Source organism: Zingiber officinale, chromosome 3A, assembly GCF_018446385.1.
Source record: "Zingiber officinale cultivar Zhangliang chromosome 3A, Zo_v1.1, whole genome shotgun sequence".
NCBI lineage: Eukaryota > Viridiplantae > Streptophyta > Magnoliopsida > Zingiberales > Zingiberaceae > Zingiber > Zingiber officinale.
The window spans coordinates 39455186-39466199 of NC_055990.1; the positions used below are offsets into that span (position 1 = coordinate 39455186).

The 11014-nt window shown below is 35.8% G+C and overlaps 1 protein-coding gene across 2 annotated transcripts; it reads left to right on the top strand.

Annotated features, from left to right (window-relative positions):
* The first annotated feature begins 862 nt into the window (after window positions 1-862).
* On the top strand, window positions 863-4019 carry LOC122053689. Of its 2 annotated transcripts, XM_042615676.1 has the most exons (3): window positions 863-1008; window positions 1085-1181; window positions 3105-4019. In XM_042615676.1, exons 2-3 carry the CDS (start codon window positions 1175-1177, stop codon window positions 3839-3841), a joined length of 744 nt encoding a protein of 247 aa, XP_042471610.1. In that variant the 5' UTR covers window positions 863-1008; window positions 1085-1174; the 3' UTR covers window positions 3842-4019. The 2 variants fall into 2 exon arrangements, with proteins under 2 accessions (XP_042471610.1, XP_042471611.1); XM_042615677.1 differs by lacking the exon at window positions 1085-1181.
* The last annotated feature ends 6995 nt before the right edge of the window (window positions 4020-11014 follow it).

An 11014-nucleotide genomic window follows, 5' to 3' on the forward strand; every position in this document is an offset into this window, starting at 1 on the left:
CCCTGGCCCACCCCATGCATGCTTGAACGCGTTCAAGACCTTGAATGCGTTCAAGCGGATAAACGCAGAGTTGGCATCTGCAACGCGACGTTAAATGAACAGTGTCGTTATAATGCGGCATTAACGCCGCGTTACAGATGCCCTAACAAAGAGCATAACAAAAAGCCCCGGAACAATGGGCAACAATAAAGTGTCTTTTCAATTTCGTAAGCATCTAAAGATCGAGTTTCAATTTCAACGAATTAATGGATGAATTTCTCTTAATGAGCAACTGACCTAAAAATGTTGAACTGATGGAGTATTCACTTTGAACGTTCCCAATTTACTTTGGTGGCCGATGAAAAAGTTCGGTAGAGTCAGGTCGATCACTTTAAAAATTAATCGGCATAAGTCGGATACACGAGATTAAAAGGTGATTCGATCGTCTCGTGCCCTCTGCCAACATGGAGGAGATAAATTACGGATGACTACCAGCAATTAATGTAATGGGCAAGATAATTGTTTTCTTTTTGCTCTTATAAGTAGTTGCTACAATATAAAAAAAATAAATATTTTATTTTAAATAAAGTTACTATAAATAAAGTATTATTATATTAAAACACTCTTAACTAATCTAATTAAATTATTTAAATATCATCAAAACCATCTTAAATTTATTAAAATCATTTTAAAATAGCTACCTAAGTAATTGTTACATATAAATACTAAACTTTAAATTTTAAATACTAAATATTATTATATCGAAATATTCAATACCACCTGTTTTGATTTTTGTCCAATCTGATTGATATTTATGAAAGTGTAAAAAGTAAACAAATATAGTAAATTATAAAGGCGTTCCCGAATAATAAGTTGAAGTGCAGGGTAAAATGAAAATTTCCTATTTTTTTATTAATATTAAAAACCCCCCGAAACGGATATGTTTTCACCGCTAAATCCTCGATATCGGCCGCAGTTTCTTATCGTTCATTCTCTTTCACTCTTCTGCTCGGATTTCTGAATCGACAGGTAAAGTTCGTAAGCCACCATCTTGCATTTTCCCCTGCCGTTTTACAACATTCTTTTTTTTTTTCGTTGGTTATAGGAGAAGAAATTTTAATGCTATTTTGCCTGATGATGATGATGCTTTAAGCCTCATTCAACTCCATTGTATTTATGGTCGTTTCTTCTTTGGATGCTCGGTATGAGGATCTACGATTTGGTCTTCTTTTGTTAGGTCATCTGTTGGCATATCACTTGTTTGTTATTTTGCCTCAATGGCTTCGTTGTTGTAAATACTCTCGCGGTTGGGAGCTCTTTCATTGAATTGCACTTGATGATCAAGTCGTCAGATTATTTCGTTCATCTATGATGATTTATGGACTAAATTAGTACCTGTTACTTTAATGCTTAATGTTGCTTGCTATTGTCTGAATGTTTTTTCAACATTTACAGTGCTAATACTTTGAATCAATATTTACCACGAATGCTTTCACATTGCTGGAGTTGAATCAACTAGTTCACTTTTTGATTCTTTTGTCACTAATACTTTTTGTTCTTTGAGGAAAATTTCACAAGGGGACTTCTTAATTGCGAGTTCTACTGCTGTACTCACTATAAACATTTGCTTCTAGTTATCAGATTACTGCATCAATCCATTACTATGTGCAATGTCTACATGTGCTATTTATGTGAATAACTCTAATATCACCAATGCTTTGTCGTCAATTTGTTCACTGGCTATGTCGTAGGACATTTCACTAATTGGTGCTTATGGATTTGTCATCTCTTGTTACCTTTTGTGAATGAATCCTTATTTTTGGCATGCCATTAAATTCATTTTTTTGGCCTAATAACTTTGAGGATTAATTGTTAAATCTATTACATACTTTCTGTAACTTTTAACAAATCAATCATGTCTTTTTTAAAAAATAATTGATTACTTACCTTATAATTTTTAACAAATCACATTTTCAAAATTGACTAATTTATCAAGTGAATATAAAAACTTAACAAATCTATTAAAATTTCACTAAAAATAACATAATCGATGATATAAACTAACTGAGATATAATATGAAAGAGACACCTAATGAGTTAATGGAATTTTGCCTATGTGTTTACATTTTATTTAGTACATGATAGATTAATTAGCCTCCACGAGTTGACATAGTCACGTAGTTGGTACCTGCATGGGTGATTGCTCCAATAAGTCTTGGTGTCAATTTTCAACGGATGTAAAATGCCTCGTTGGGTGTCTAACCTCCCCATGTAAACAACCACTGCATTAGGGGAAAATGTTCTCTATGATTTACTTGTTTGTATCTTGTCATGGGATTGATGATACTGGACCGCTTGTGGTGAACAATATCACTTTTTTTTTTTGCTCCAATGATAAATTAATTATTTTTAAAGTACATAGTTGATTTGTTAAAAGTGATCAAATATTTAATAGATTTGTTAATTTTTGAAAATTTATGTTAAAATTTGTTTGAATTTACAAAGTACCTGATAGATTTAGCAATTAACCCTAACTCTAACATAACAATGTTTTGGTGATGAAACTGGATGCAAGTGTTACCATGACTGAATAGCATTTTAGGCATGCCATCAATCCTGTAGTTGTTGATGCTTTTCTATTTTTTAAGGTAAAATATTTTAGATTTTAGGTTTGCTGGTTTTGTTACTCTGTCAATGATTCCACCTTCCTCATATCATCCCTCATCATTTTTTTTAAACTTAAACTACTAATTTTAACTTTACCATATTCAAAGGAAAAAAGCTGGGTTTCTTGTTTTCAGCTTGTCGATTAAAAATTTGCAGCATTTCATGAAATATTATAGTTCACATAGTTTTCTTTTTTACTTTCCTTATGGGTATTCAATCTCAATTTAACACGATATTCTTCCGATATGTTTCTGGTGTTCCCTAGATTTTTTCCTAAAATTTTTCATTGATTGTTATGAAATTTCCAGTAATTGTGCTGAGTATAGTAAAATAGTAGTGAACGAGCCTATGAAATTGTCTCTGTCTCGTTGATTTTTGGGTTGTAAAACGATAATTGATTTGCTGTGTGTGTTTGTTCTCCATCAAATGCACTTCTAACCTTTATTTTAATGTAACAGTTAACAGACTGAAGCTTATGGAAGCAAATGAGGATGAAATCTCGGTGCTATTTACAGAAATTAATGATTCTCACGAGAGCTCATTTGAGTTCTCAGACGATATTATCTCTTTACCGCCCGAGATGCTCAAATCGAATGAGAAGACTATTGTACTCACACCAGAAGAGGCAACATGGGTAGATTCCTGCTTTGCATTCGGCCCTGAATCATCAGACGATAAATGGATGGTACTTAGAGATGCCTTCCTCGATGCTCTAAACTCCTATCCTATTTATCATGAAACTCCACCTTCCGTCATAGAGAGCAACGATGATAGAGTACTTGTCGATACAAACAAGGCAATAGAACAACACGATGTCATGGACGATGACTTGCCTGAGGAGATGCAAACAGAACATGCTACCTTTATCGATAAGACTTCACATCTTACTATTATGAAGGTGCAAGACGATCATATCATACACCATAATCCATCTACAGATGCAGAAAACTCTAGTGACCAAGTTTCCACTGCTGAAGAAGTTACTGAATCGCGTGAGAGTGTCTTCAAGGTTTGGGATCTTGAAACATCAGCTGAAGAAGAGGAAGACGAACTCATCACGCAACTAAACAAGCTTCTAAGTGGAAGTAGGCTTCAGCAACCCATGCATTCCAGCTTATATGTGAGCGAAGAGAATGTGGATGAACTCATTGCGAGCTTCTTCGATTTGTCTCTGAAGCCTTTTGAGGATGAATGAATCAAAACAGTTGGCTATTTTCCGTCTCGATTGTTCTTGTACTAAATACTTGGGGATAAGTCAACTAGTTAACTTAAATGTCGATTATATAATACTTGGAATTTGAGTGAATGTTGTCTTATTGGAAACACTATGATATTGTATTACATAAGTTAAAAGTCCCTGAATGGAATAGGAATTAGCAAACAAATGTTTGATGACTTCCAAAAGTTAAAAAATCACAAAAATGATGATAATGTGCGAGTTGAGTTCACTTGAAAACTTATGGAGCACATAAAACACCTTTTTGAACCCGGACAATGGCGCAGCAGCAGGACGTAATCAAGTCCCAATTTCATTAGAATAGGAATTAGCAAACAAATGTTTGATGACTTCCAAAAGTTAAAAAATCACAATAAATGATGATAATGTGCGAGTTGAGTTCACTTGAAAACTTATGGAGCACATAAAACACCTTTTTGAACTCGGACAATGGCGCAGCAGCAGGACGTAATCAAGTCCCAATTTTAATGAATTAGCAGATAAATTTATCTTAATGATTGGTTATGGGTGCCCGTTACAAGTACTTCCCTATTTATCTCTAGTGGTCGGTGGAAGTCAGGCTGGATACCTCAAGATTAATCGGCGTGAGCTGGATATCTGATGCCAATTGAAAAAAGAAAACACATTTTTGAAATCTCTTTTTTAAGCTAGTTCGATCAAGAAGTAGGGGTGAGTAAAAATTTGACTAAACCGAATTAACTGACCGAAGTTAAAAGTCCGATTCGGTTAAATTGGAAATTCAGTTTTTTTTCATTAAAATATCGATTATATTGGTTTAATCGGTTCGATTTTGGTTTTGAAAATCTAAATTTGATTAAACCGATTAAACCAATATTATTAGTTGAATCAGATTAAATCAAACTAAACCAAATGTTAAATCCTAAATCGGCAAACCCTAATATATAATTCGCACCTCACGATTCGCACCTCATCGCTCCCCACCTCACGACTCTGTATGCACGCATCACGTTATGACTCAACGACTCCTATCTCCCTCAGCCATCCCTCCCCTCTTCCCATTAGACCCAACCCCAGTTTAAAACCAATGATTTGACGATTTAAAATCGCCGGTTCGACGGTTCCTGGCTGTCGACCCTTAACCTAAACCATTCAAGATGGTTAAGGTTCACGGTTAAGAACCGTCAATTTACGGTTCATGTACGATTCATCACAGTTATATGTTCGCCACACTTCAAGATTATTTTATTATTGTTATAAAATTATCCCGTGGATATGCATGATGATGTTAGAAAGGATTATATCAAAATGGGGTCATGTCAATCTAAATTGAGTAAGTATCAACCCATTTCATACTCAAATCAAAATCGACATTTTCAATATGGTTGGTTTGCATAATTCCCATGGTTAGAGTACTCAAAAGCAAAAAAATAGTACATTTTTGTTTTCCATGTTATCTTTTCGACAAATGTTCCTCGAAATATATTACATTTACTCATGAAGGATTTCAAGATTGGAAGAGAGTCAAAGAAAGGAAGAAATGCTCATTTGCACACCATGAGGGCAATACGGATTCACTATATAATTTTGCTATGGAAGAGTGGAATAATTTAGTGAATTCATCTCATCACATTGACAAAGTTATAAACAAGGTAACTTCTTAAGAAATGTTGAGTAATCAATTATGACTTAAGACTTCAATAGAGAATACAAAATGGTTAGCTATGCAAGGGTGTGTATTTAGAGGTCATGAATCTATCCATTCTACTAATCATGGAAATTTCATTGAATTGGTTAAGTTGCAAGTAAACGTGAATGAAGAAATTGCTTCAATTGTCTTAGAAAATGCTCCTCAAAATGCCAAGTATACATCTTCCTATTGGACGTTGCATCAGTTGCAATGTCAGGAAAATGAAAGGATGTCCATTCACCTTCATCTCTCTCCATTGAAAGCCATGGTTAGGAACTGATGTTTTGCTTCCTATTTAAAATGGCATCTAAGAGCAATCGACGAAAGAGAGGGCAAGGAAAAAAGGGAAGAGGCAACGGTGATCATTGTGCACAGCGGAAGCGACGGTGAGCAAAGGAGAACATCTGAGAGGAAAGGGATTTAGCTCGTGAACCTTGAAGTACTTTCCGGTTACCTGTGATCGTGCTTCCGACAATAGCGACGTCCGACGACTTCTTTGATTTCTTCGGCAGATCACTGTGAGTGGTTACAACTTTATTCTTGTGTTTGATTCATGCTTTCAAAGATACAACAATGGTATCAGAGAATGTTTGAAAGCATGAATTTCAATGCACGGAACTGAGAAATTACAACGTTGCGATTTCACTCGATTTCTACAAGAATCGGCATCCCGAAGCCACGATTTCCACCTGGCTACATGGAAATCGTGTAGTCCTCAGTGGCATAAATCGTGGTAAAGGAGCGTCGGCAACCGAGTTCAAATACCAGTCAAAGCTGGCCGTGGGAAGCCTCGTGTTTGTCGCGAGAAGAAGATGAACAGTGCACAATTTTTTTTGTTTTAATCGATTGCTCAATCGATTCATTCATTTGAATCCATTGAGAAGGAAATTGAATCGATTAAATTCACGTCACAGTAAATCCTGTATTTAATCGATTGAATTAGTTTTAATTGATTAACCAATCGATTTAATTGAATCTCAATCGATTAAAAAAAATGAGATGAACAGTAGGTTTTGATGAAGCACGGTGAAAAAAATTTTGATTGTTTCACATGCATAAACCTCAGTGCTAGTATAAAATCTAATTAAATATATTTATTAATTAATTAAATACATAAGGAAATGTATTATCAATTAATAAATACATGTTTAATTAATTTATGGTTCAATCAATTAAAAATTGAACAAACCCAATTTATCCAATCAAACCTAGGTCTGATTTAAATTATTAGTTGATTTAAGCAGACCAGTTTGATTCAATGATATCTAGATCTAGTTTAAATTATTTGTTGGTTTAACTAGTTCAGTTTATTATTGAATTAATTGAGATCGTTTTGATTTCACAAGCTGGGCTGATCAAATATGACCAGATTAGTTTTGATGTGTCAGATTTGATCAAAAAGATTAGATTTATTCTAATGGGTCAGACTTAATTCAATGGATATTGGATGAATTATACGGACCTAAGTTTGATCAATAAGTCTGAATTGACTCAAATGAGCTTAAACAATAACAGAACATCGGTCAGAAATCCTTGTCAAATTAGATTAGTTATAATGAGGATAATAGACTAAGCTTAAGATCCGGATTCCTGATCGACCGATACAATGTGTCAGTCACATGAGACTCCCCAAATAAAGAAAATTTATTTGTCTTAATAACTTGTGTATTCTGCATATATTTGTTCTATATGCGGGAATTGAATTTGATCGATTTTTATTACTGATTTGTCGGTTTTGTACTGACATCATGATTTTCAATTCCAGAACAATATACACGATGAATGATCGCTATGAACGACAACATGAGCTATGGGAGGAGATTAAGAAACTGAAATATGACCAGAATCATGGAGTCGGTAGGCTTATTGGTCGGCTCGATTGGCTGTTCTGGAATCTAGAGCAAGAAGGGTATTCAGTCCAGGACAAAGAAAGAAGATGGGCTCTGGTTTATTCATTGTTGGAACATCTTAGGCAGATAGCATTCCATCTTTGGGATGATTCTGAAGGGCACATCTCATATTCAGAGATGTGCAAATAGTTACTTCATTTGGAATGGGGTCCTCAAGATTTTGAGTAGGATCCAAATCTCGTAGAATCTGAGGATAATCCAGGAACGAACCTCGAAGAATTTGAAGAGGATCCAGAAATGGATCCTGAAGATTTTGAGGAGGATGCAGAGATGGATCCCAAGGAGGATGTAGAGATGGATCCCGAAGAATCAGAAGAGGATCCTCAAGAGTGTATAGAAGATCCAGAAATAGATCTGATGGATACATCTAAGGCTGATTCACCCATCATAGAGTCCGGGATAAACGAGATACAATTGCCCACTGCTCTAGCATTTATCCTAGTGGGAGTGATGTTAGCTTATCTATGTTACTAGTGTTCTGTTTACTATCGTTATATACGAACTGTGTTAGCTCATTTTGTTTTTGAGTCATGTAATAATTTCTGTTGTTATGTACGAACAGAGTTATGATAAATAAACAGTTATATTATGTGTTAACTAACTTGCTCATGATTAGTTCATGTGAATATGATTAGTTCATATATCTATATGATTAGTTCATATGAAAAATGATTAGTTCATTTTAATAATGATTGGTTCATTAGATAGGATGTGTGTAATATAATTGATCAATGTTGATTAGATTAGAACATACAAATGATGAGTGGAAACAAAGTTATCACTTGATTTTGTAAACTAATTCTAATTTATACTGAGTCAATAAATAATTGCACATATATAAACTACACTGAAATAATAAATAATGTATTTATTTATGTAGATCATGACAATTAAAAACATCATAGCTGAACTCAATAAGGTAGAGAAATTATATAGGGATAACTACAAAATCTGACATCTCAAGATGCAATACGTTTTTGAGGAACAAGAAGTTCTAGAGGCTGTAAATCAATTCATGGAAGAACCGATTGATGGTTCTACAACACAGCATAGACGTGACTTTGATACCTATAAGACATGGAAAAGGAAGGACTCCATTGCTAATGGAATATTAATTAGTTCTCTGGGAAATGCTTCCATTATGACAAAGTGGGTCACAAATCTTCAGAGTGCAGAAAGTCGAAGAAGAAGCAAGAGGTCAACTTGAACGAGGGACCAAAAATGGACGACCTCTGCGCTGTGGTCTCAGAACTGAACCTGGGCGGTTCAAACCCGCGACAATGGTGGATTGATACTGGAGCCACCAGACATGTGTGCTGCAACAAGGAGCTACTCCACAACTTCGAAGAAGTCACTGGAGACAAACTGTCCATGGGGAACTCAGCAGCCTTAGACATCATGGGCCAAGGCAAGGTGGTGCTGAAGATGACCTCGGGCAAGGACCTTACTCTAAACAATGTGTTGTATGTTCTGGAGATTCGGAGAATCTAGTATCCGGATCACTTTTGAGCAAGCATGACTTTCGCATTGTTTTTGAGTTGGACAGAATTGTATTGTCCAAAAATGGAATGTTTGTAGGAAGGGGCTATGTATTTGATGGCTATTCAAGCTCAATATAATGGCCATTAGGCCTAAGATAAATAAAAATGAAAGCTCTTCCACTTATATGCTTGAGTCTTCGTATTTGTGGCATGGTAGACTAGGACATGTTAACTACGATGTGTTGCGTAGATTAATAAACATGCAAAGCATACCTTCATTCCACCTTGACCCAAAACATAAGTGTGAGATTTGTATTGAAGCGAAAATGACAAGGTCATCCTTTCAACATATTGAAAGAAGTAACGAACCACTTGACCTAATGCACACTGATGTGTGCGACCTAAAAGGTACGCCAACACGTGGTGGTAATAAATACTTCATCACTTTTGTATATGATAATATAAAATATTGTTATGTGTATCTTCTCAAAAGTAAGGATGAAGCAATAGAGAAATTTGTACTCTATAAGAATGAGGTTGAAAACCAACTTAATTAAAAGATTAAGGTGGTTCGAAGTGACCGAGGCGGTGAATATGTGTCACTGTTCGTTGAGTTGTGTGCTGAACATGAGATCAGACACGAAACAACAACTCCTTATACTCCTCAGCAACATGGAGTTGCTGAGCGAAAGAAGCGAACTCTAAAAGAGAAGATGAATGCTCTACTATTGAGCTCTGGACTGCCAGAGTTCATGTGGGGGGGGAGCTGTGTTAACAACTAATTACCTTTTAAATAAGGTGTCCCGGAAGAAAATAGATAAGAGCCCTTATGAGTTGTGGAATGGAAGACAACCGTCCTATAAATATTTACAAATGTAGGGGTGTCTTGCCAAAGTGTTGGTACCTGATCCGAAAATGATTAAGATAGGACCAAAGACTGTTGATTGCATATTTATTGGATATACACATAACAGCAGTGCTTATCGATTTTGTGTGTATGAGTCACACATACCGGAGATACACAAGAACTCGATAATCGAGTCAAAAAATGTCTCTTTCTTCGAGCATGTGTTTCCGTATAAGACCGGTGAGGATGCTAGCTCCTCAAAATGGGCAACCGAAACACAAGGCCAAGAAGAAGATGACGACGACGAGGAACCCGTGAAGGTTGAGCCTAGACAGAACAAAAGAGCTCGGGTAGAAAAATCCTATGGATCGGATTTTATCACTTTCATGATGGAAAGTGAGCTCCGAAGTTACTCAGAAGTTGTAGGCTCTTCTGATGGACCTCACTGGAAAGAGGAAATTGCATCTGAGATAGAATCTATCTTGTAAAATCACACTTGGGAACTTGTGGATCTTCCTCCAGGAAGTAAACCACTAGGTTACAAGTGGATATTCAAGAAGAAAATGAAATCAGATGGCACAATCGATAAATACAAGGCCAGATTGGTAATTAAAGGATACCGACAACGAGATGGCCTTGATTACTTCGATACATACTCTCCGGTATCGAGAATAACTTCCATTAGAATATTGTTGGCTATTGCCGCTCTATGGAATCTCAAAATACATCAAATGGATGTAAAGACAGCCTTTCTAAACGGGGATTTAGAAGAGGAAATCTACATGGACCAACCTGAGGGGTTTTTTGTACCAGGACAGAAAAACAAGGTCTGTAGATTTGTGAAGTCATTATATGGCTTGAAACAAGCACCAAAGTAGTGACATGAGAAATTCGATAATGCCATAAAGGAATGTGGATTCAAGATCAATGAATGTGATAAATGTGTCTAGATGAGAGTCACAGAGAGTGATTATGTCATCTTGTGCCTCTATGTAAATGACATACTTATCATTGGGAGTAATGATAAGATAATCAAATCCACGAAAGATATGTTGAACTCAAGATTTGACATGAAAGACATGGGCCTAGCTGATGTGATTCTAGAAATCAAAATTCTTAGAACAACAGAAGGACTTGTTCTTAGTCAGTCCTATTACGTAGACAAGATTCTTGAGAAATTCACCAAGGGTGATACTGTGTTGGCACGAACGCTGTTAGATACGAGTCAACATCTATCGAAAAATC